The following is a 26,477-nucleotide window of genomic DNA, read 5'->3' as shown; positions in this document are numbered from 1 at the left end:
CCATTCCCCACCTACCCTCCGGCCCCTCCCCTCAGTGTTCATCACATCCCGTCCTTATGTTTCAGGAGCCCATTTAGCGTCACTGCGCTATTATTGAGGTGCTGGGAGCTGATAGGCAGACATTGCGGCCCAGTCATGCGAGGGATTTGTCTCATAGTCTCCGTCATCACGCCGGTTTGGATTTGGGATCTCATCCCAGAGAAGTGGCAGGATCCCACAGAGGGGTACGAATTGGGTTGTACAATTTTTGGACAAGGCACAGGAGGTGGGAGGGAACAAGGTCGGACGGTTGACAAAAAAGCAAATAACAGAAGACCGGCCCAGAGAGGGATGCTCTTGCTGTGAAGTCTGTTTTCTACACAGAGAAGTGACTGATTAGCCACTGGCCTCAGCATGTCTCACCAGAGTTATATTCCTCACTACTAGTCTGATTGAAATCACCCCCACCCCACCCCTCCCTCTGCAGGGAGGCTGAGGGAGGGCAGAGCAGAGGGCTTAATGACAGATAAGCACATCTACATCACATCCATCATTTTTGCAGTAGTAAAGATGGCCTCCCTTGCATTGCCCGGAGCGTCGTAGCTAATGCAGACATGTGGGTTGTGTCTCTGCTCCAGTGCTCGGCGTCTGCGGGAGAGCAAGAGGAGCGGGGAGCTTTGCAATCAGGGCACAGATTCATTTAAAATCAGCTTGGGTGGTCATGGGAGAGTGGCACCGCTCGCAGGGACCGGAGTCGCTCTTAGCTGCCGCCTCTGTGTCGTCACTACAAGTGAAAGTTTTAATACAACCTCGTAAGATGGTGATGAAAAATGATTTTAATATTTCATTTTTAAAGATTCAATATGTTCCCTACCTTTTTTTTTTTGGAGGAAGGGGGATGAAACCTCACCTCCACAGGGTTTATACTGTATGAGAGGGATTTATCTGTCTCACACTGAATCTTACTGGGATCTTTATTGCATCACATTTGAGAAACCGAACACTTTTTTGCCCAGTAATTATTTGACTATTATAGCCTACTATATTTTTTCCAACGTATCTTTTTTTTTGACTAATGGTGCAACATTTATTATTTATGCATCGCTTGATGTTATTGCTGTGAATTTGTTGAACCAAATCCAAGAATGTTTTAAATTAGCGATGGAATCAAAGTCAGACTCCTGGTTTCATGTCAACACTGATAAGGTCAAAAACCTGTCTCTTCTTCTTCATCTCCCTCTGAATTCCCTCACAGTGCGTCCCTCTCCTGCTGTCATGTCATGTTGTTGGATATTTTGGACACATCACCGCCATGTCCTTGATCTGGTTCTTGCCCCTGCAGTTTCTCTGGCTCCTCCACAACTCATGGCTGCCTAGTAGCGACCGAATGTGATATTTCCATGTTGTCCTTGAAACTGCTTTCCCCCCGCACGCTCTCAATGTCAGTTCCCACTGAACAGCATTCCCCCCTCACTGTCCCTCTGATCTAGACGCTGTGTTCTCCCTCCCCGCCCCTCTCTCTCTTCGCTCACTGTACTACATCGCGCATTTCAGGACAAATTGGCTGCTTTATGTCTTACTTTGTTCACTGGAACAATTTGTCCTTGTGCCTCCCTCACCTCCTTCCCCTCTCACTCCACTATCTCTCTATTACACCTTTCACCTCATGGCTGTTCTTCCCTCCTCAGTTCCCCTGTTTCTTTTTTGCTTGCTCAACAATTACGTGCTCATTAAACGAGGGAGTCCGGGCAGCTGAGAGAGACGTCAGTGACAGGGCTGGAGGCCTCAGCAAGCTGCCCTGTTACTGTGGCTCCTTTATTGACAAGTCTGCCTGCCTGTCTGCCAGCCTGCCTGGTCCTGAGGAGCAGCAGCGCAGTGCTGCATGCTGATGAGCCCAGAGTCATCCGGCATAGGAAAAAAAAAAAGCAGGAGCGGGAGTGACGGAAGGAAGGAGGGAGGGAAGGAAGGAAGGAAGGATGCGGCATATAGTGTTTTCAGTCAACTTGCAGGGTGTGAGAGGAGGAGAAAGTGAAGTGAGCACAGGTCATTTCTCCCAAATCCCCTCTCCTCAGCCGAGAGATTAGGCGGCTGTGCTCTCCGGCAGAGGAGAGAGGCACACTCCTGTGTCTAATCCTCCTCTTTTAAACTGCTGAGAGTGCAGTACAAAGTGAGGAAATAGTCAGCGTCCACATAAAGCAGCCCGTGGAAAACACAGGCCCATAGTTCAAAACAAACTGAGCTCCGGCTAACAATCACCTAAGCCCTAAATCTCCCGTGTAGCCACTGCCAGAGCCACCGCAGACTTTTTTCCCGCCTAGCTATCGCTCCTCAGCAGGCTCCGTCTCCATCACATCACCTGAAATCCCTCACAGAAAGCCCGGCACTGTGTCAGAAATACCCCTGCAGCCCTCATTAACTCCTCCACCTGGGTGATGTCAGGCTTAGACACACGCCACAGCAACGATACACACTACGTAGACCCAGCAATAGGTAGGCTACAGCTCCTGCACCACTCCCCAGCTAGATAGACCTCCCACCCGGCATAGAGAGGCTTTTAATAAATGGACAGGCAACGGCCAATTTAATCATGCTAATGTGTATGTTACAGTGGGCGGCTTATCGGCTATTTGATCTCTGTACACGCTCACTGGAGAGAGCTGCAGGAGAAAGAACAGAAAAAACGCAACCATGTCGAGGGAGGAGCAATGAAGTGAAGGCAACGAAGAAAGCTAGTCAGTTTAGCCTCCTGAACAAGGTCCTGAAGACAGCAGCGCTTACTCCAATTCAAGACAAGAGACATAGGAGACAAGAGAAACAGGGGAGATCATTATAGGCAAAATCAAACCCCTCCTGTTGCAACAGAAGAACCTGCTCAAGCAGAAATACTGTAGGAAATGAGATGTCAGGTTAGGCTAAATGCATTGTTTGACTTAGCAGCGGGGCTAGTTCTGTTTATTTTTGTCATAAACATCTGGCATAGTGATGTCAAGAATGTAATCCGCTCTAGGCCACGTGGGCCATAAGCCCGGATAGAGAGGGCTGAGAGGGTCGCCAGCTCACATGGCTCTGAGAGGTGAGGGTGGGGTAGGGTGGGGGGGGGGGGGGGCAAAGAGATAGTCGAAGCAAGAGGAGATGTGTGCCCACATGAGTTATCCAGAGTGCTCAAAGTGAATAGAAATGAAAGGAGGGAGATGGAGGAGTGAAGGGGGTTGCTCATGCAGAGAGCTTTTAGTGGTCAGGAGGGAAGAATGGCTGATTTTACTGACAGGAGCTCTGTAAAAGAGGCAGGCTCAATGCTCAGACCTATCATCAGTACGCCGCGCAGCTGAGAGGCTGCTGCGAATGCAAAAAAAAAAAAAAAAAACTCGCCAGAAAGTGGACCTCGATAATCGCAGTCCTTGAGTCATTAAATGAAAAGCAATAATCGTCTTCCTACAAGAAATTGTTTTTACACTTCACCGCCTTATTTATGCAATCAAGCACCTGTGTAGCCTAGCAACTAAACAACAAGCTGTGGGTGAAACCCTCGGTGTAATTATCTCTTTATCGCCGCAGCACACACTTATCAGTTATTTCTCTGTTGACTGACTTTAATGTGAATGCCAACCTTCTCTTCGAGCAACAGCACACACCTCACACGAAGGAGTTTTTTGTCTTTTTTCGCTCGTTTTGTTTCGTCTTTTGCGTCTTAGAACAACAGAAGCTTAAAATTAGTTTGTTCACTTCGGAATTACACCTGTTAAAGGGATAGTTCAACATTTTGGCAAATTGGCCCATTGCCATAATAGCTATAGTCATAGCAGTAGGTTCGTTACCTTTAATTGTCGGTGTAAGCTATTTTTAGAACGGAGGAGCGGAGCGTCAGGCTGCTCAGGGCTACGCTATGGAGGCTAATGGAATTTCTTGGTTTTCCTCATCAAACTCATCAAATACACAACCCAACAACTCCAAAACGCTGTGGTGGACAAGTTGTGACCTGCACAATCACCACGCTATGAGATAATAATGGAACGTTACGAAACGGAGCCGTTTTCGAGGTAAATACAGGGTAAATACAGAGTCTGCTTGCTGAAAAACTGTCCCTGAACGCAACGCGCATCAGCGGTTTTGCATGAATTTACCTCTAAAACAGCTCCGTCTCGTAACGTTCCATTATTATCTCATAGCGTGGTGATTGTGCAGCTCACAACTTGTCCACCACAGCCTTTTGGAGTTGTTGGGTTGTGTATTTGATGAGTTTGATGAGGAAAACCAAGAAATTCCCTTAGCCTCCATAGCGTAGCCCTGAGCAGCCTGACGCTCCGCTCCTCCGTTCTAAAAATAGCTTACACCGACAATTAAAGGTAACGAACCTACTGCTATGACTATTAATAGTGATTATGGCAATGGGCCAATTTGCCAAAATGTTGAACTATCCCTTTAAGGAGCGGTCAATCATTTACAGACCCTTGCATCTAGTTTTACTTCTCTTTTCAAAGCTGTTGTGACAACTCATACAGGGAAACATGCGGGGGAACAGTTTTTCATGATGGATAATTATTGAGCAGGCAGTGTAGGCCTCCTCATTCTCCTATTGGCTAACAGTCACACTCCTCTGTCCTGCCTCTCTGCTTCAGCCCATCTTTGTTCCCGCTCTCCCTGCCTCTTTCCCGACATCTCTTGACAGTGATTGGACTAACGAGGAAGCTCTAGTCAAGCCCTCGCTATGACTTGACGTGTCTCCTCCTAAATTTGGCAGCGTACCCTGTGAATAGTACACCCCGAACAGATTCTAAACAAATTTGCTCCCTTGCCTCCTCTTGCCCCGTCATCTCATGTCCTTTCTCCTTCCTCCTGCTGCACAGCCAGCCAGAAAAACCAATCTGCTCTGTATGTAGCCTTTACCTAATCTACCCAGGTAAGGCAAACCCAAATGCAACGTTATGAAGGCTGTGCACGACCCTCAGGGCTGTGTGTGATGGGGATGCAGAGAGAGCTGGATGGGGAGGAGTAAAATTCCAGAGAGATGCATACAGCCTGAAATCTGTGTCAAGCGGGGCCGCAGGGGAAAATGGCTCTCCAGTCCCCCTCGTACTCCCCCTGCTCTGCCCTGCTCTTCTTGCTTCACTGGCAGCACCTGCCCAAGGAATAAAAGAATCATGAAAGACAAGGTGCAGCAGACGTCCTGATGTTGGCCGTCAGGTGCTCAGTGCATGTCCACAGGCGTGTGTGTGTGTGTGTGTGTGTGTGTGTGTGTGTGTGTGTGTGTGTGTGTGTGTGTGTGTGTGTGTGTGTGTGTGTGTGTGTGTGTGTGTGTGTGTGTGTGTGTGTGAAGTTGCAGGTGAACAGCTGAGGGGGAGATGGTGAGACCACACAGTACTGACAACACTGTGTCAGTGGGTAGAGAATAGTGTGACAGTTGCATACACTGGTCATGCACATGCTGATGTGAACTGTTTGAGATAGATTGTCTTCTCCATGATTGATTAGTTAACTGCTAGCAAAGACAGTAAGGTCAGTAACTCTAACTCTAATATGTTGTTTGTGCTGCTTTAACCCCTGGTGGTCGAGGCTGGTAAGATCCAATCAGAGAGCGGCAGTTTGAGTCTGGATCATTAACTCATCCAAAAAACAACAAAATGGTCTTCGAGCTACTCATGCAGAGGGGTCTGGAAACACGGCTGGACCTGTTCTAGTTTTAAAACTCCAGCGGCGTAAAGCAGAAAAGGAAGGTCTGCTTCTTCGACTCACACATCACAGATTGTTTTTGACACACAATGCTGGTTTTAGGACCTACCCTAAAACCCAACTCCTGAAGTTTTCAAATACAAATGGCAGCAGCGTTTCAAAAAGTTTGTTTCAGATGCTTCCAACCATTGCAGTTGTTGACGCCAGGTGTTAGTGTGGAGTCATTAGGTGAACACAGTAGCTCTCCTCCCGGCTGTTGCAGTTGTTGGACTTGTGCCAAACATTTACCAGGTTTTCCCACAACAAGACCAGGATACACGCAGTGTGAACCTGCAGTGATAGCACATCAGAACTTCTTCAAATCCCTAATTTGACTGTGAAAATAAATGAAATGCCAGGCGAACACATTATTACCTGTTTAATCAGTCTTCTGACAGAATTTCTCATTTAAAATAATTTTGTTATATCTACTTTGCCTTAAAACCCCCTCTGAGCTCTCATTTACAAAATCTCCTAAAATGAAATTTGGCTGCATGATATCACTTAACCAAAGAGATGTAATCCTCATGTTTTCTAGTGTTTGTTTCGCTCTCTCTCTCAACATTGGAGAGGGAAGGTCTGGAAGACCACAGGTTCACCAACTGGAGCCGCTTATAAATAGATCAGACACACCTTCTCCCCGATGAAAAGGCAGTGTGCCACAGGGAGGGGAGAAAGTCCTCTGCTCTAATTAACAGTGTTTTCTCTTCTCTTGTCCTAGTGTCTCTACATTTTTATTTACACGGCAGGCTTTTAGTTTACTCTTGTCCACTGCCACTTAAAATGCACGATTACGTACAGCCTGCGTTCAGAAGTGCAGAGGTAGAGTGACGGCACCCTAACAATAGGCTACTCTTGATTTTCAATATTTGTGTAAGAGAGACAAGCAAGGAGAAGAAAAAAAGAAAATAGCAGCTAAGGTGACAAGTAATATGATTCATTTTCTTCTGATGGAAATTCATACAATTTATAGAAAGCAAAGGAGAGAGAGAGAGGATATGATTGAGCAGTGAGAGGGTGACATGAGATTCTTCTTAGACACTCGGAAGTCTTTGAGTGCATTTGGTCGTGTTATTGCCACCTGAACTCTCGGCTGTAGTTTATACACCCATAGATTATTTTCTGAGATGTTTTCTAAAGGCAAGCAAGACTTTGAATCGCAAACATGAGTCAGACAAATGCCCTTTTTTCTCTTTGTTAACATGTGCTTCAGACACTTGAAACTGACATCAACGAGACTCTTTACCTTGTGTCACCTCGTCTCGCAGCTACACTTTTTAAGAGTCTGATTTAATGTCCTCAGTCTTCACCTTCCAACCAGCATTATAGTAGTAAATTCAGGCATAACAGGCAGTATTCATTCGCAATATGGACGTGAATATCATCTAATTCAAGTTATCAAACACAAGCAACTGGAGTTTCTCTTGAGTCCGCTCAGATCTTTTCAGTTCTGTTCCTGCATGAAATCAAACAATTAAGGGAAACAGTATTTTCTCAAGTGGAAACATTTTCAATCAAGTTTCTAGTGCAGATCTCTCTGGCCTCTGTGCTCATGTTCTGATTCAGATTTCACATTCATTTCACTTCGTAACACATTTCAAGATCAGAACGTCAGAGGTGAAGGTGTTTGAAGAGTCCAACTAAAGTAAGGTTATTTATTCCTTTTTAACACACAGTGTGACCTCTCAACCTCAATCAAAACAATGTCAAGAGACAGTGTTGGTTGATGTCGGGTAATAGCCAGGGATCATGGGAGTTGTCGGTCCCAGCATTTCCCAGAGCTACTGCCGGTTTGTATTCCTTCATTGTCGGTGGTTCAGGTTTTTACCAGGAGTTGAATCATCCACAGAGGTCTCCTTCTTCCTTCTCTCTAAATCAAACAGATCAGATGATGAGAACTGGTAGAAACACTGAATAAACCAGTTTCATGTTAAAAAAAAATCTGTGATTCGTCAACACCGTTCAGCGGACACAAGACGTCTCCAGCAGCCGGGAGCTCAGCTGCCAAACTTTTGCTCAGTTTTTCTCTGATAACTTCAGATCCAGGCGCCTGATGACTAAACTCCTTCATCTGGTTAGAATATAGTTTAAAACAACCAAGGTGTAAAAAATGTTTAAAATCTTTAAAATGTGGCTTAGAAGCGGATAAAAGGAGGCAACCTCAACGCCAACACATGCATATATACATGACTGACAGACACCAAATAAAAGAAACCACTGGCTGACTACAATCAACAAACTCATTGGCTTGGGGGAATTCAGACAGTTTTAAAGGATTGAGAACGAAGATCCATTGATTCTTGTGCTTACCCTCTATAATTTGTAATTTATAAATGTTTATACCGTTCGTATAATTCTATGTGGTGTTGTTTTGTGCACTGCTTTCTTAGCCAGGTCACTCTTGTAAAAGAGGTTTTTAAATCTCAATGAGTTTTACGGATAAATAAAAAATAAACAAATCTCTCTGGGTTTGAGAGCTGTTGGAAACATTTGGGACAATCTAAGTACACAACACAATAAAAAAATTGTGACATAGTTATTTTAGACATTTTAATGTGGAAAAGTTACATTAAAACTCTAAGAGTACACCAGGCCTTGGACCTGCTTGTACTATAACCCTACTTCCCATTGTCTCTCACCCCTAAACCTCCTCTCATGAAACTGCCACAAGTGTCTCCACATTGTTTACGTGTGTGCACGTGAACTTTCACCCAATCTCTGCATGGCACTAACCTGCAGTGACTAACCGCTAACTACCTACTGGGCAGGTGTAGCAGTGTCTCCTCGTGATGTGAAGCGACATTTCTGAACACACCGATGCACACTGCTGTGGTAATGGGCAGGGTTTTGTTTGCTGAAGAGGGCACCGAGCACAGACGTGTCTTTGTGTGCTGTATGCCTACTATGTGCATGTGTATCGGGGGGAAACATGCAAGCGTATGGAGCTGAGGGTCATTTACGTGTTTGCACACAAGGACACAGTGTTGCTGAACGCACCCAACAGGCCAGAGTATAGCTGTTGTTGTGAGTGTCGTCCTCTGTGCCATTCACACAGCCTTCGCCACTACGCCTCCCATCTCCTCTCCCCCACTGCCACACTCTGTCTCATATGCCAGTCTCTCACAACTGTGGCCTCATTCCCTCTTTCTCCATTATTTTATCCTCTTTCTGCAATCCCTCCTGCTCTTCCTTTCTTTTTTCTCCTTCCTGTCTTCTCTCTTTGTGGCTGTGAGCCTCTGATGCTCTATCTCCCAGCTTTCTTCTCCCTCCTCCTCCTCGCTCTCCCCTGCTCCACTTCTTCAATCTGCCTCTCTCTTTTGCCTTTGCCTCTTCCCTTCCCTCTCCCTCACTCTCCCTCTCTCCCTCCCTCTTTCCCCTCTTTCCCCCTCTTCCTCTCTCTTTTCCCCTCTGCCTCTCTCTTTCTTCTGCAGCCTCAATGTTCCTCTGTGTGAATAGCTGGGATGCTTTTGTAGAAGGTTTCCATAGTGACGGGCCATTTGAACAAGTCGTCATTCACGTCCGTTTGCTGTAAGCTGGAGAGAGGCCATGTTATCTCCCCCTGACACACAGACAGACCTGCGCTACTCAATCACCACAAATGTTAGTGTGCAACCAGCGAGCTGCTGCTCATCTTCAAGCTGGAGCTTAATTACGGACGTGTCTCGCTACTGTTCACCTCCCTTCACTGAGCATGGCGACATTCGGGCCACGCTCTGTGAGATCAAGTTGTAGCTCAATCACAGCTTTCCTTGGAAACTGTTAGTGAGGTTCACTTTGAAGGTGGGACATGTAGAATATTAACACCAGTAAATAATTATCTCGAAAGAGGATGAAATTTACTTTGTGGTTAATATGCAACCAAGAATTTCCTGAAGGAAAAAAGCACAGGAGAACTCTGCACTCAGGTTTCATCCTCATTTTGCACTACGTTGGACTGACAACATCAGGCAGCCCATTAAGCTCATTAGGTCTCAGTTTATTGTCTTAATAGGAAACCTGTTCAGGAATGCAGGCAGCAAGATCTAGTCAAATACATCTGTGTTCACAGTTGAGACCAAAGTCAAATAAAGATGAGTCATTGAAAAGGTAACAGGCTAATCTAGAAGCAGTAATCAAGCAGTCAACAGGTATGAGGAGTCAAACAGGTAGACATTGTCTCCCTAAATCTCCCTCAGATCCCTCATCACTTTGAACTCTCATAGCTCTATCAGCTCCGTTTCCCTGCTGAATAATTTCCTTGACTGACTGCGTCAATGGCATTTCCAGGGTTTTCACAGGTTTTGGAGCTGCTCCACAAAGTCTCATTAACATTAGGACGACGTGTTCAATCAAGCACAGGTTGGGCTGAAAGGATTACAAATAGGCTTACTGGTACCGGCGTGTCATGGCCATGCCATCGTCCTCCTCTGCGGTGGGCGATGGGTGTGTGGTGACTGTGTTTTTTCACTTCCCCTGTGACTCTTCAGGGCAGAGAGAACAGCAGATCTTTCGGTCTTGCACGGTCCTGTCTGGGAGAGAACGATGGAAGGTTAATGAGCCTCTCCGAGGTGAACCGATACTGGACAGAAACATAATATTCAGCTCTCTGTGGAGCATCTTGCTGACACCTCAAACACCAGGCACAAACACAAACATTCATCTCATGGTTTCCTTGGACAAATACAGTAAATTGTTCTGAGTGAATCTATCAGTGTGAACAAATCTGATTTAGTTTTTTCCAAGAAAAGTGTTTCTCAATACTTAAGGAGAACAAAGCAAATGACTATTTACAAGAAGTGACTTTTCTTCATCACTTGCCCTTTTAAGGAGAAGTTCCCCATGGGCATTTGAGGAAGTGAGAAGTGAGTGGTGTTTCTTCTTTAAGAGGAAGAGCCTCGCAGAATTTAGTCGGAAGTGTAAATCTCACAACTTTATGTTGTCGTCTTTGGAGGAGAAGACACCGGCACTGACTGGACAGCCTGTTTCCAAAACTGTGGGAGCATTTTTAACACAGTGGGCTTGGAGCGATGACTCATAGGGCAACTCCAGAGTAGTCTCGAGACACTTCAAATGGTAAAGACAAAAGGCCGTTTCACTCAGACAGAGGAGCTCATTTGCATTGCAGTGAGGGGGGTGCCCTTTTGATTCAGAGTCAGAGAACCTGACACCGTTTTCTCCCCCTTTTATTATTCTGTTTTTACTGTCTGCCCGTTTAAAGGGTGGGAGGTGCTTGGTCAGTAGGAAAATGTCACTGTCCCTCTGTTGCTAAATGTCCTCCCCCTCTCATCTGTTATCTGTTGCTGGTGAGCTGCTGCTTGTGTAATGATGGTGTCAGTGGCTCAGGCCCTGATCCTCCTGTGGGCTTCATCACCAAGAGATTCACACCCATCTCATACGACCCCATTTGGTGGTTTGATGGATAGTTAAAGCGGCAGTAAGTATTTAAGGACTTGTATTGAGCCCCATCAATGAGCAGGTCAATGCCTGTGATGACCTGTAATTAACAGAAATATAAAAGTCTCATTTCAAACAGTTTATTGATAAAGACTATAGATTCAACATAAACACTTCCTGTATTGATATAATGTCCGTACAGTGATGTGAGAGGAGATATTATCTGACATGTAGGAGACTTAGTAATGTGACCCCTTGGTTTTTCTTCTCTGGTGCTGGTATTCAGTCTCTAATTAACTGTACTGAAGCGATTGGACAATTAGTCAATTGACCAGCAGACACAATTGCCAACTATTTTTTACAATCAATTGATCAATCAGCTGTTGTCGAGTCATTGAGTTCTTTCAGCCTTGGATATTTCAGGTGCATAAATAACATAAGCAATGCCAACTTTGATTCCCATAACATATTTATTAGCTCTAACACGATCAGCTCATGAAAACATCCACAGGTTGTGATCGTCGTTCCAATGATTGACCAGAGCTTATTAATGGCTCATCATCAACTTATGGTGTGAAAGGAATATTATGTTTTATGTTTTATTGATTCCAGCCTGTGTCTCAATCACCATGAAGTACCAGTGATGTGAAACTACTCATGTCTATTCAGTGGCAGCAACAAACAAACCAAAAAAACAGATTTAATGTCCCAACTGAAGATGCTCTCTAAACTCTTTTTTCATGTGAGACACGGTACACCAAAGTCTGTCTCTTTCTCCTTCTCTTTAGAGCTAATATTAGCCTGCAGGCTGCAAAACATCCTCCTGTACCACAGTGGACTCACAGTAATGATCCGTCCACATGTGGATGGATCATTAGCAGTAATGACTACAGAGCACTCGTGGGTCTGAACGTCAATATGTCGACAGGCAGTGCAGATGGTGTGATCACATCGCAAGATCTTCTTGAAGTGTTTGAAAATGTCGCCTTTTTACCATCGTCTGTGAACGTATCCATGGAAGTGTTGAGTCGGGCTGGAAATCTCTGAACATGGCAAAGTTATCATTACGCAATGAGTTAAAACCCTTGCTTATATAATCCTACCAACAGATTTGATTGCTACAGCACCAACCAGCTCAAGATACAATAAACTGAACTGTTGATGGGATCACAACAGCTACGACACCCAAAAACATGGGGGTGTTTTCTTGGGTTGGACCACACCTATCGTAGAAATCACATGTAAAGCTTCCTGACTGCCTCTAGCACAGTTGTGTCGCTGTCACGGTGACAAAAGCTCTCCAGATATGTAAACGCCTGCCAGTGCTAAAACCATCTCCGTGGTGGTTTGCGCTAGCTGTCTCCAGGACCATATTTAGCCGTAATGACACACAAACACAGACTCAAGAGATGAAAACAGCAACAGCTTCGTCGTTGCAGCTGGTAACAAGTTCATGCTATACCAAGAGCTGTAAAAGCTGTAGTAGAAGCTAATAAAGAAATAAAGCTGCTTTAATTGCTCTGCTTCACTCATTAGCAACGCAGACATTGCAGAGAACCCTGGTCCCAAACACATCAACACTTTTTACTACATGCAAAGAGAAATATCAGTGTTGATTTAATGTCCCTATATATTGTACATACATTAGGTATTCCTGTACATGTGTATGCGCCTTTCTCACCACTGCCTATCTTGTTTAAGTAGTTAAGTCACCACAGGGAAGGATTAGGTGGATTAACGATGCCAGGCATTTCTCCACAGAGTCACATGGACACTAAGCATTCTGGGAACCCACGAGTCCTGATCGGTGCCTCAGTCTGGAGCTGCTTTTATAAGGGCTAGACTTTGGGGATGGCTTCACCATACCTCTGCCAAAATTAGACTTGTTGCCGCCGCTCTGTGAGGCCTATGAGGTTTATAGACCTGTTGACACTGGAGCTGATTGCAGTGTGTCTGCTCCTGAATGCAACACAGGCAGTTTACCAGAAAATATGTCTGTCAGAAATGTCAGCCAGCCACCAACACCTAACTTGTTCATAACTTGTTCATTAGGCTGTCTGCTGTCTGCTCACAGAGGGAGTTTGTGCACGGCCGTTTGTTTTGACTGCATCAAAGTTTTCATCTCTGTGTTTGTACTGGGGGGTCATCGCTGACTCTCAGACCCCGCTGTTTTGAATAGTATGGCCCTCATTTATTCATTTCCCCCTTTCTCACTGTCCTCTCGGTGTGTGTCCCCGAGCTCACACTCTGTTCACGCTGCCCCAAGTGTTTGACCTGAGACCACACACATCCTCAAACGCTTACACACACAAACACACACAAACACACACAGATCGGATTAGCTTCTTTGGATCCTGTCCAGATGCTGTGTGGAAGGTCATGTATTAACTGACCCATGCACGTCCAGGAGGGTTTCTCTAAAACCTCATTAAGGAATACTACCTGGGTTTTTTTCTTCTCCTTTTTTTGTAAAATCAAGCCAGTAGCCTATTATATTCTTTTGTTGCACATTCCCTTTTCTGTTATTCTTGCTGGTGTCTGCATACAATCAGCATTGATGAATATATCTGAGTTCATTTTTGCTTCTTTTCACAATGCTGAAGGAAACTATTTTCTGCCTTTTATTCTCAAACAGAAACATTAAAGAAAAGATCGGCTTTTACAGACTCGGAAATTGCCTGAGCCGAAGAATAGCCTATCACAGTGATTGTGAAACCTAAATTTGCTTTTGTGCAATTGTCTCTGATTAATCATTTTGTCATTGCATCTAAGCCCAGCATTTTAATGTGAATGCTTTCATTTTGACTGTCAATCACCCACAATAAGTGAAAAGTCTCCAGGTAATGATCCTGAAAAAACATTACACACACCCACCGTTATTATTTTTAGATAAATGTATGTAGGCTTTCAGTGGTGTACATCAGGACATGACAGTGTGATGTAAGTTAGATAGGAAATGTTGGAACTCAAAATAACATTGTTCTTCTGCTTTGTTGCCGGGTAATGGGTAGTGTGTGTGTGTGTGTGTGTGTGTGTGTGTGTGTGTGTGTGTGTGTGTGTGTGTGTGTGTGTGTGTGTGTGTGTGTGTGTGTGTGTGTGTGTGTGTGTGTGTGTGTGTGTGTGTGTGTGTGTGTGTGTGTGTGTGTGTGTGTGTGTGTGTGTGTGTGTGTTGCTCATTAGAGAACCAGACTCATATTCTTCCGTTTCAAGGGTAAAAACAAGTGCTCGTGCGTGCATGTGATGTTCCATGCGTTATTTCACAACAAGCGCTGTCATGTCTTTGCTTGTTTTATGTGAAACTTGGCTCGACACACAGAGAACAGGCTAATAAAACATGTTTGTGTGCTAGAGTCAGACTGGGAAAGCAGTGACAGGCTGGTGTGCGTTTGCGAAGAGTGAAATCGAGCTAAATGATCCTCAGCCCACACAGCTTTTGACAGGCTTCCACGGTGGCAAGCCTGTCTCCTGCGCTCACGCCGCTTCACACCGTTTCTTTATAGCATTACAGTCTGCGTTCATTGGAGAATAATAATATGTCAAGCCGGGACATGAGCCAAACAACACACGTTTCCTGCTGCAGTTGTCTATTTACCCTTTTTTTTTTTTTGCTGGAGCTCCCCTCCGTTCCTGCCTCTCCCTTTTCCCAACTTCCACTCCCTCCCTCTTTTGTCTCTTCCTCTGACTCGCTAAGCCTCCGCACAGCAGCCAGTGTTTTCACACTTACACATGATATAACATCTCACAGTGAGTCAGTAATTAGATGGATGCTCGATGACTTCCACTCGTTAGGTGTGGCAGCGTATTTTTCCAGTAACTCTGTGTTTGTGTGCAGGCCAGCCGACAGAAATAATCATCACCTTTTGTTTTTTTGAATATTTGTTCATAAAATCCCTCAAGCCTCTATTTTCCTCTTCTCTTCTTCTCTTCTCTTTTCTTTGTTGCACACTTGTGCTGACCAGACATTCTGATGTTTTACTACAGAAGCGAGACAAATCAACTCTGAAATGGGAATGTTCTTGACCACTTGTTCAAGGACAATTAGGAAGAAAAAAAAAAGAAAAAATGTTTTTCTATAACTCAAATATTACATTTATTTCTACAAATAGGCCTATTATTAAAAATTATTCCTGCCAACAATTTAATGGTTAGACAGCCCAGTTTCGGGCCTCCCCCAATTTGTCCCTGACTGTCAGCAGGTGTGGTTTTGTGTGTTATTGCTACATTTGACGCACAAGTTTATCAGAAAGAACCAGAAGGTTGAATTTGATAGCAAATGATTTGGAAATATAAGACCATTTAGTAGAATTTAGATCCACGTGGTGAGTGAGTGATCACTGGATTAAAGAAATTAAAGTTGTTTTTATTAGCACAGGTATCTGGAAGATACAATTTTTTTCTCCTCCTTGTCTTTTCTTATAGCCTCTCAAAATATTTGCTCCCTGCCAAGCTGAATAAAGACTAGCTGTAACATGAGTCTAAGTGTGTGTCTGTGTGTTTGTGTGCCCCTGGGTCATCAATTCATCTGCACCTTTCTGCATTAAGAACAAGATCAGGCAACGAAAATAGAAGACAAGTGATCCTTAAAGGCCGCTGTCGGTGCCAATTCTGCAGTCTTTGTTTCAACTATGTTTGAACTTTAAATGAAGTCACTCCTTGCATGAAGTCCTGGCCTCAACCTCTGTTTCATGTGGAAACAACGACAGAAACGGCAGAAGCAAGTTACTGTCAGGTTATTTCAGGTGACCTTTGAGGAGACGTTCAGTTACATCAAGTCACAGTTTAAAAAAAAAAAAGTGGGGCCAAAACTGGTGTGACCCACAGTTAACCCATAGCCTGCGGGTTTATTCATACGTCGCTTTGTGCTGAGTCAAAGATTTACTTCTGTTTCGTCTTATTTCATTTCAGACTCAATTTCGCAATGACCAACGGAATAGATTTGTATTGATGACATAAAAGATTGTGACTGGTGAAATAAACTTTCCAGTCGTTGCTGAGTCACGACCAGGGAAAAACTCTGTCAGCAGGAAGATAGACGAAAGACCAGCTCAAGAGCCACACTGACTGTTTGTCTAATAGTATTGTGTGTGTGTGTGTCAGTGTGTCACAGACAACAGAACAGGCTGTTGAGTCTGGTTTCTCAAGGCCAGTCGTCCTTCTGCTTCAGCCAACATAACTGATTAGAGCAGAGATGAGATAAAAGTCTTCATCTTCCCACCTGCTCTCTCTCTTTCTCTGTCTGTCTATACAGTACGTGTCACTTCTCATGCTCTCTGCTGCCCTCCATCATTCTTCTCTTTGTACAAGTCTGGCCCAGAGCTGCTCTTGCTGAACAGGCATGTGACTGCAGATTTAAGGCAGTGCTATTAACTACTGACTCCACTGCCATTGTCTGGCTTGGAGAGTTATAAAGCCACACTGACACTTTATCACTCTAGAGGAGTCAAAGGGATGCTGGGACAGGCCCCGACACTTGTTTTTCAGCTGCCGCGCCGTTTAGTTGTGGTCAGGCTGTCACTGTCTCCCTTGTCTTCCTCCCTAACGTGTTTTCTCACCATCTCTCATTTCCTCCCCAACTCTCTGCCTCTCATACACCCCAAGCCAATCTGACAAAGGAATGAGAGGGAGGAGAGCAAACAAGCCCGTGGTGCTGCAGAGAGAGAGAGAGAGAGAGAGAGAGAGGGAGGGAGGAGAGGAGTGGGACAAAAGACATGGAGATGGAGGAAGGAGGAGGAAATGAGGCTGAATCTGAGGCTGTTGTGCCTCCAGGTCTAAATCAAGACAGTCCGGCGTGCGTTCACTTCGCCTGCGTGGATGTGGACATGTGCCTGCGTGTTATTTGTGTGTGTTTTATGATTACACATGGGCACCAAGTGCGATTGTGCAGCTATGTGGCTGCCTGGTGCTATATTCAGTGTGTGTGTGTGTGTGTGTGTGTGTGTGTGTGTGTGTGTGTAGACTCAGCTCTGGTTCATCACACGCCACAGCCAACTGATGATTACACAGCACTTGTTTTGTCCTCGCTCTACTCTGTTCTGCACCTATTATCAGCCTGAGAGCCTGCGCAGAATTAGACGGAGGGCTTTGTCTAACACGCTGTTACTCCCTCTTCAGCTGTTTTCTCCTTGGCTCGGCGCTGCAGAGGACGCCACCCGCTCGTGTCTCCTCGAGGCTGAGAAGCCAACAAACAGCCGGGCATTTGCGTCCAAGTAGTCCTCACTCAATCCCTTGATCTCTCCCTCTCTCTCTCTCTCTCTCTCTCTCTGGGGCTGAAGCCTGTTTACTGAGCCTGATGACTTTATGACAATCAAGAGGGGATAAGTTCCATGCTGCTTCCTCTCTTGAGGCTCCCTGGTGTGTGTTTCTGGATAGTTTGGCATGCAGAGCCACATCGCCTCACTAATTCATTAGAGCTTCCCCGTGCAGTGACACCCCCCCACCCCGCCCCCACCAGCATCAGGCGACTGTTAGCAGGCTGTGATTTATCATCCCAGTGAGGAGCTGATGAGCTGAACGATGCTAGCACCACACCGACGCATTGCAAAGGCAATCATGTGAAAGCTGATTACATGGTAGCTTTGGACAGTTGATGTCCATTTTCCACACAGAGTGGTGTTTAGCTATTTGGAGTGAAGGATGGGCAGATTGGGTGTTCCTGCTTCCTGCTGGCTGAGTTCAGTAAATGATGATAGGACGAACATCGGGGGGGGAGAGATAGCACGTTTCCCCTCTCGTTCAAAGGCTTAAGAGGTAAACAACGATAGGAAACTCTGGGAGGAAGTCGCAGAAATATTTTTAACAAACGCTGTCTTCCTATGCGTCTGAGGTGATTTGTGGCTCAGAAACCATCAGTGTTTACCTTGAAGAGTAAATGATCCACTCTTTGTGGAGAGAGTTTAGTCCCAAGAGGTCTGAATGAGCAAAGCTCTGCCCTGAACTAGGAATGTCCTGGTTTGTGAGGCATGACGACGGACTGCAGCTTTTTCTTCTCTCCTGCTCTGTGTGCAGCCTCTCAGTCACTCAATGGGCATCAGAGCAAAAAAAAAAAAAAAAACTCTGTGCACAAATCCAATCAAACCCCTACTTGTTTAACCATCAACCTAGCCAAACATTCCCGAGGTGCATTTAATTTGTCTCCTGTCTGAGCCCCTCTGCTCTCTCAGCACTGCAGCATTGGCTTGCAGTAGCAGCCAAGTGTTGACAGGCAGTACTGATGTTGCTCCATCACGTCGTGCATAGTTATCCATTGCAGTACGTGAGCAGAACCGGCTCTGTGTGATCAGACTCGACAGTATCAAGCTCCTGTGTCTGCTTCATAATGGTGTTTATGAGAAGAGTGAGTGTGCAGCAGACAGTGTCTCAAGTTGTCAGCCAGAAAACTCCCCCAGCTTTTATGGGCTCTGTAATGATTGACTGCATTGACCCCCATTTCTCTCTCCCTCTCCCTCCTGTCTCTCCAGGCGCTAGCAGCCAACGCAGGCACAGGGTTTGCCGTGGCCGAGCCACAGGTGGCGATGTTCTGCGGAAAGCTCAACATGCACATCAATATTCAGACTGGCCGCTGGGAACCCGACCCATCTGGAACTAAGAGCTGTGTAGGAACCAAAGAGGGTGTGTTGCAGTACTGCCAGGAGGTGAGTTGCTGAAACACAAACACACACACACATGTCTAATCTCCATCTTATCAATACCACAGTATCATACGTTCTTTCCATGTTCAGTTGACAATCAAAAATCAAGAAATTAAAAAGTGACTGGTTATTCTGTTATTTGTTTTTGATTATATGAATAAGGCCTTTTCTTAAATACTTTCAATTTAAGGCTCAGATCAAAATAATGAAATCGAAAAACAGGCCAAAGGACCGCATTTGATTTTAATATTCAATTGCTCAGGTTTACGTGACCTGGAAATTGGGTAAAGTAATGACACCACATGGATCTATTATACGTATGATATGATATATATAGGGTTTAGATAGGGTTCATAAAAGATCCATGGCAGCGTTGAAACCACACACACGCAACTGATGAAAACAAATTTCTGGGACATGTAGTGATGTGAGCTTCGAAATGAGTGTGTTTGGGTACATTTGAACATGTTTTTTTTTTTTTTTCAAATGATCATAACTCGATAGTATGCTATTGAGTCTTAGATATGAACTTAAGACTGGCACACTCACTATAATTTGCTTTCTATATCCAGTCTCATTGCTCCAGTCAAGAGCTCGCTACATTTCAAGCTTATTATGTATATAATGATGTATAATGATGTAAGTCTCTTCAAATCAGAGCCATTGCACAGGAAATGTTGTAAATCTAATTTAGTGATGTTTTTTAGCAGAACAGTTTCACTGTTTGACTCTGACTTCAGTCTTTGTGCTTGAGCTAAACTAAACTGCTGGCTAGATTAATGTTTAATGGACATTATGTTCTCATCAAACTTAAGGGAGGAAAAGCAAATGAGCACTTTTTCTCAAAATGTTGCACTGCTCCTTTAAAAGTAACTTTACAGTAAATTTAATGCGATACAATGTCAGATTTCATTACTTTGACTGATCAAAGAAAAAGGGTGTTTTAGTTCAGTATCTTCACAACACATGTAACAAAGATGTAAGATGATGCTTGTAAATTTCAATTATCTCCCTTTTCAGGATATCAGAGTAATTAAAATTATATTACATTAGTAGACAAAAAAAGAAATATGTGGACGTTCATCAATGAATATGTCTGTGTTATGCAGGGTAGAACTAGCCACTCAGGTGCAAAAAGTCAGTTTTCATTTCACTTTGATTTATCACTGGCTATCGAGCTGTTGCTGAAAGATCATTTTCTGTATTGCCGGTGGCATGTCAATTAGCACACCCTCTCTCATTTTCTTTTTTTACGGTTAAAGACATGTTTTCCACAACATGGATACCCTTGCTCTTATTTACTGTATCTCCTAACCCAGGGGGGCTGTCGTGGTTTATTATGCGGCTGTCCACAGAAAAAGCAGGGTTGTACATTCTCGAGCAGCCGTCTCCACAAGCTTCAGTTGCATTTATTGATGACATTTTAATGGCATTTGAAGAAAGTGTAAATTCATACTCTTTCACGGTTGAGCAGATGGCATCTAGAGAGAATAAAGCAGCATGGATTTAAGGATCCCATTGAAGATCCACCTTCTCTCTCCTGCACACGCACACACAAACACATACCTATTCCCCTCTCATGTTTCCCTCTGTTTCTTTTTCCAACAGATGTATCCCGAGCTCCAAATCACAAACGTGGTGGAAGCCAACCAGCCTATTCGTATTGAGAACTGGTGCAAGAAGGAGAAGAAGGTGTGCAAAGGCCACGCCCACATTGTGGTGCCTTACAAATGCTTAGGTAAGCTTTCGCACTAATGAGTATTTCACCGGCCTGGACAAATTACACAGGAGATTGTAAATAGCCCCTCATATCAGGGCTCCCCTGCTGCCTACCCCTCTTCTGTATTAGTGCTTCTTATAATACAGAGAAAGGGGAGATTATGATGCATCTGAGCCATAGGCAGAGGTGACATGGAGCAATATTGGAGTCTTATTCAGTTGACTAATCCAGGCCTTGAGCTGCAGATTGAGCAGGTCCAGGCTGGATGGGAGCTAATGTCTCTCAGAACGGATAGATCGGGGAGAAAAGCTATTATTGCTTGGGAGGCTTGTTGAGCAATAAAGCACAATCTTATTTTCCCCCTCAGACAGTGGCCATAAACTCACACAGACACACAGGGTCAGTGAGAGGGAGGTCTGCGAGGAGGAGGAGGCCTGCTTTATTACTCTCCATTTCTCCATCCAGCCGTGCCATCATACACACCTCTTTCCCTCCTCTGTCTCCTGTAGCATCACTGTAATCAGCAGTGGCAACATGGCTACATTCTGCTTTATTAAATGTCAGATGGAGCCTCACACTTTGCAGGCCACATGCCTCTGTACCTGCCGAGTCGACTTACAAAAACAACACAACACTCCCGCTGCCTCTGAGTATTGCAGCAACGGAGAAATGGAGTCCTGAAACAAGACTTCTCCCTGTGCTTGTCCAGCGATGTCAGGCAGGAAAAAATATCCAACTCTCTGCTGCAAACATTTTCCAGCCAGCACCCTTCCTCTGTCCGAAAGCCTCTTGCTGATTGAGTTGTGCCGCTCTCAGAGATGAAAAAGCCATTAGCAGTTGCACTGGACTGTGAAATGGGCTACCATTCAAGAGCATTTTTGGCAAACGCAGAGAGGAGGCTTTTGGGAAATTCATGGGATGGCAAACACCACAACTGGAGTGGCCCCTCGGCGGCTGAGACGGGAATACAGATGAGACAGGTTCATGGACAGAATCGCTCTCCAAATTTCTCCTTGGTTTGCTCTCATCTTGCATCACACCACACCTGATAGCCCCTGTCCTCCCGTCTGTTGCATTAATCAACAACCTAAGACCCTCTCATTATGATTCAGCAACCGTGCCCTGACTGCCATTTGATTAAAAGAATCCCATTACCTCTTCTGGAGTAATTAAATAGCTTGATTGCTTGTTTTTGCACATTTTTGTCATTATTGTTAAAGGTCTGCACACTCTTGCCCCATCAAATTACAAAGGCCTTCTCTGTTGCTCCGCTGGGCTGCAAATGAGGAGCCTGAATAGAGGGAGCAGAGACAGATGGAGAAGGAGAGATAAACATAAGGTGCTGGCAAGGAGGATGCTATTGAGAGGGTTTCTGCTTAATTATGTAATGGAGCATGTTAGTGGCTTAATTGGAGGGCTCTGATCATATGCTACAAGCCACAGCATGCCTCAGCCACCTCACCTCACCTCACCTCACCGCGCCTCACCCCGCCAGTCCAGGACTTGTCAGGCCGCACTGTCATATCAAGTGAAGTGACAAGCGCTGCTGAATAATTCATCATTTGTGATTTTCACGTAGTGTTCCAGTGAAACGGACATCAGAGGTTCGGCCTTATACTCATCATCAGTGTATATTAATTATAGCAGAATCAAAAAACGAAAAGGAAGCCGACCAAAGGGAGGTGGGCTATAGCTTGAAGGATATGATTAAAAAGGCCAGACCAGCACCCTTGTCAAGTTAATAGGTTTATATGAATAATGCAAGGACTAAGGAAGGAGCTCAGTGTAAAAAAAAAAAGAGAGAGAGACTGAGCTGTGCTGTATCCTATCTCTCGATATACATAGTCTCAGACACAGAGCCACAATCCCTCCATGTTTCCTGTCCCCAAACAATGGCTCCACAAATGAATGTGATTTTTGTTCCACTGCACTCTAATCCCTGCAGCATGATGTCTTTGTAAAACAGCAGAGGATTATTTAGGAGACTTTTTTATTATTATTACCCTTGGAATGGTGGGAACGGTCGGTGGCTGATGTGTGACTGGGCTGTTGGTTTGACTGGGACCGTCTTGTACACAGTGTTTCTTGCATGAAGGAAAAGTTTTGCTGTGACGACAGGCAGCTGCTGAACCTTGGTCAAACAAGATTTATGAGGATATTTGTCTGTTCTGTCTGTAGAAGCTCTTTAATGTCTGTGCCTGTTGGTATAGCTCTCAGCAGCACAGTACTCTTCAATGATCATATTTATTTCAGGCAAACTGAGGCTCATTTTGACCTTTGAACTGCTTTCTGTTTTGTAGGTTTTCATGAGCAAAGTATTTCAATCTCGTGATGTAGTGAGAAGTGGGACCTAATAAGTAACATTTAAAGACGTGACACATGCTTTACTTTCCTGTTGACTAAGCCTGTTGATTTAACAAAGGGGTAGGGCACACCATGACGACTTCCTGATATCGTCGCAGGGGCAGGGAGTCTTGTGATTGTGAAGGAGCTGATAATGGATACGAACTCAGGCATGTCTCATAGGACCACACCTCACTGTTCCCACTTCTTTAAGACTGAGGAGGTTTTGAAATGAGCCTCAACTTTGAAACAGTGTTGTGGACAAAAAGTGTGACTACATTCCTTCACAGTTATAACATTACGTGACTGTATCATGATGAATACAACAACAGAGAAAGGTTAGTCAGAGTTAAGTGACACAGTGTTGGTGAAGGGTTAGGTTTTGTTTTTTGTTTTTCTGGAAAATTGAAACCATTTGCTTCAAATGAAAACCGTTTGTTTGTATGTTCTTGTTTAACTCAGAAGTTAAATGCAAATGTTTTTGCCAGTATGTAATGCCAACCTCCAGCTACCTCCCTCCTGGTTTCAGTCATGTTTGCTCCATGTCATCCTTTCATGATGGCGAATCAGATTTCCTCCGCTTTAAAGGCACAATCTGTGATGCAAATGTAAACAAAAGGCTTTCCACAGTGCCAAAAATCAAAGCACAAGTCTGGCACCTGATAAGAACAAACACTAGACAACAAGCCAATGTAAGGTATTAACATTATAATGCTACAGGGCTATCATATATAATCTACAGGTTTGTTTTTACATCTTTAATGTTTGTCATTGATACAAATCTCAATATTGTGAATGGTTATAATCACAGAAAACCATAATGCATATTAACTCGAACTCTTCTCCAATGCATGATAGTGAATCTTATAATTAAGTGGACCAGTATATTGCAGATTGACTCATTAAGTGCACTAAAAGTGTTATTTGCATTTTTAGATCTCATGCTGATGACATTAAATGTCATTACAGCAGACTTCCTGTGGAAAGCCCTTGAAACACAATAGCCGTGTTGTCGATGAGGAGATCTGGGGTTGGCGCTTAATTGAATTCACCACCTCCCTGTACAGGAGGTATCACTGGTGCATTGAGTGTATTCTTACCTTCACACTCCCCAGACACCACTAGTGCAGCCAGCCGAGGGACTGCATGGAGGGTGTTAGCGTGGGTGTCTGATAGATGGAAGGTTAAAGAAAAGGCAGAAGAATGGAGTAGGTAGAGAGGAGGTCAGAGAAAAAGAGAGGAGTGCGCGCTCTCACACACACTTGCACAGCTACACGCACTCGGGAACACACAGAGCAGGAGAGTGCTTGCAAGAGCACAGCTGCTCTCCAAACACCACCATCCATCACGCACTGCAGTGTGACTTCGTACAGCGTCTGCTATAAACCCACCTCACCTCACAGCCAAAGCAACCTGTGAGAGAGTGAGACAGAAAGAGAGATGAAATTAAGAGGGGGTGTGTGAGCGAATGAATCAGCTTGCATCCGGTGTTGCAGGATCCGGAGCAGAGAGTGACTGGGAGTTATGATGCTTTTCATTGAACTCCCTCCCTCTCCTCCCTCAGTCTGTTCCTCTGGTTGTTATGAGACAGCAAAGTTAAAAGGAGAGACATATTCAGATCATTTTAGTCGAGCAAAAGCAGCAATTAAACAATGTAAAATGACTGCAAAGTCAGCAAAGGACACTCATTAAAAATGTACTCGCGTCAAAGTAAAATGTAGACTAACTATCAGCAAATTCCACTAAAACATAGTTCTCATTATATGCAGAGTGGCCACTTTAGGAATGCTATTTTTCTACTGCTTTTGACTGCTTTTGATATTCTGTGGATCATTTAGACAGGCTATAACAATGCATCACGTTTTATAAGGTGATCATATCTTAAACATGCCTCTTAAAATGTTAATTTACCAGGAAAAATCAAACATTACCCTTTAAAATGCACAGAATTAGAAGTAGTAGAATAAGAATGACCTAAGTGTTGAGTCTTTAAAATGCCATTAAAACAAGCTGCAACCAAGTTGAGCCACAACCACATTAATTAACTGATGATCAGAACTGTTGAACAATTTTTGCATTAACCGACAAACCAATTGACGATTTCAGAACTAACAATAACATGGAAAACTGTGTCTAAGTCCAGTGCTTGAGTAAAATCTACATACTGTAGGTACTCCCCAGTGGGTAAGAGACAGAGAGGCAGGAGAATGAGGGTATAGAGGGTTAAGGGGGGTTTTGTGTGGGGGTGTCACTGTACCTCCTGGGCGGAGATGAGAAGCAGCTGCTGAGTCCTCGGCTATTTCCAGCTCTCTCCTCTTCCTATCCTACCCTCTCATTTTCCAAAACACTGCTTTTTCACCCTCTGCCGGCCTGCCTGGCTTGGCTCGCACAGAGTGCTCCAGCAGCTCTGCCTCAGGCCGAGGTCACGGCAGACCGCTAAATGAGCAGTTATAGGACAGCTCCCAGCCCTTGTCGTGAAACCTCCAGACCCTCATTTGTGTGTTTTCAATCCACCCACTCCTCAGCCACACTGATCTCAGCCTGGACTTTGCCCTAAACCTTCTATTCATCCCACCCCTCTCGTTTCCTTTCTCTCCTTCTGCCTGGCTTTCCATCTGTTTCTCGTGGCAGCATTTCTACCTCAGGCGGTGTCACACTGCCAGCCCACCAGCAGTCGATGTCCTTTTTAATCTTTCTTATGACCCCTGCACCATATGCTTGCGCGCACATTGTTTTCAACCTGAAACTATTCACAGGAATTTCCACGAGATGCCTTTCAAGTCTTTTATTTCTCCCATTCTGCCTTCTGTCAGCTCATTATATGAATAAAATATATTCAAATTGAATTCATCAAGCAAATGATATCATTGACTGGCAGGAAGAGCCTGCACTGCTATGAAAATGTCACATTGCGAAACTCAAATTTTCTCCACTGCCATTTTGACTGCAGATTGACAGATGTTGGCTGAGAGAGGAGACAAATCCCTCATGAATTCAGGTGCATGGACAGATGTTCAAGTGTCAAATGCCCTTCCTGATATATTACTGTAATGAAATTGCAGTGAATTTTAAAAGACCAGTCAGCTATGAATTATTGAATCTTGGCTTTTTTTCATTCCTCTCATCTGCTATTCCTTTTTTAGTCCCAGTAGGCAATCTATTGTTTCGGACACTGGCAGTGTTGTAGACAAGTGATCAGGCAGGGGAGTGATTTTTTAAATATTTATTTAATTGTTGCTGTGACTAACAGGCATATTCGTCCATGTGATTTGTTACAGTGGGCGAGTTCGTGAGTGACGTGCTTTTGGTCCCAGAGAAGTGCAAGTTCTTCCACAAGGAGCGCATGGACATGTGCGTCAGCCATCAGCAGTGGCATGGAGTGGCTAAAGAGGTAAGGAAGGAATTACTTCACAGGAAGCGGTGGGAGGCTGTATCTGAGAGATAGCAGAGCAATGGAAAAGAAAAGTCCTGTAGGAAGTATTAAGTATGAAACACCATTTTAACTTTCAGTGGCCAAAATAACCAGATTTTGAATTCCTGCTGCTTTTTGTACGGTCACACTCTTACTTTCCCCCTGTCTCCGTGAGGCTCTGAGGCCCTCTGATCACAGGCTGACTGGGAGCACTCACATTTCAGCTCCTAATCAGATTAGTGTTGTGGCTGTAATGCAACTAATCCCCCCTAGGCAGCTCCAGAGCCGGCCCTTGGGGGCCACTCCTGACCATGAC

General features: G+C 44.5%; 1 protein-coding gene across 2 annotated transcripts in view; it reads left to right on the top strand.

Moving 5' to 3' along the window:
• The window catches only part of aplp2 (amyloid beta (A4) precursor-like protein 2), a 57,205-nt gene that overhangs the window by 9,666 nt on the left and 21,062 nt on the right, over nucleotides 1-26,477 (top strand). For both annotated transcript variants that reach the window (XM_083985493.1, XM_083985492.1), the window contains exons 2-4: nucleotides 18,516-18,689; nucleotides 20,295-20,424; nucleotides 26,028-26,140. In XM_083985493.1, the coding sequence (XP_083841619.1) occupies nucleotides 18,516-18,689; nucleotides 20,295-20,424; nucleotides 26,028-26,140 (417 nt within the window). The remainder of the gene's footprint in view (nucleotides 1-18,515; nucleotides 18,690-20,294; nucleotides 20,425-26,027; nucleotides 26,141-26,477) is intronic.

The sequence above is a fragment of the Trachurus trachurus genome (genome assembly GCF_905171665.1).
Source record: "Trachurus trachurus genome assembly, chromosome: 13".
NCBI lineage: Eukaryota > Metazoa > Chordata > Actinopteri > Carangiformes > Carangidae > Trachurus > Trachurus trachurus.
This window is presented reverse-complemented; position numbering and strand designations above follow the sequence as displayed.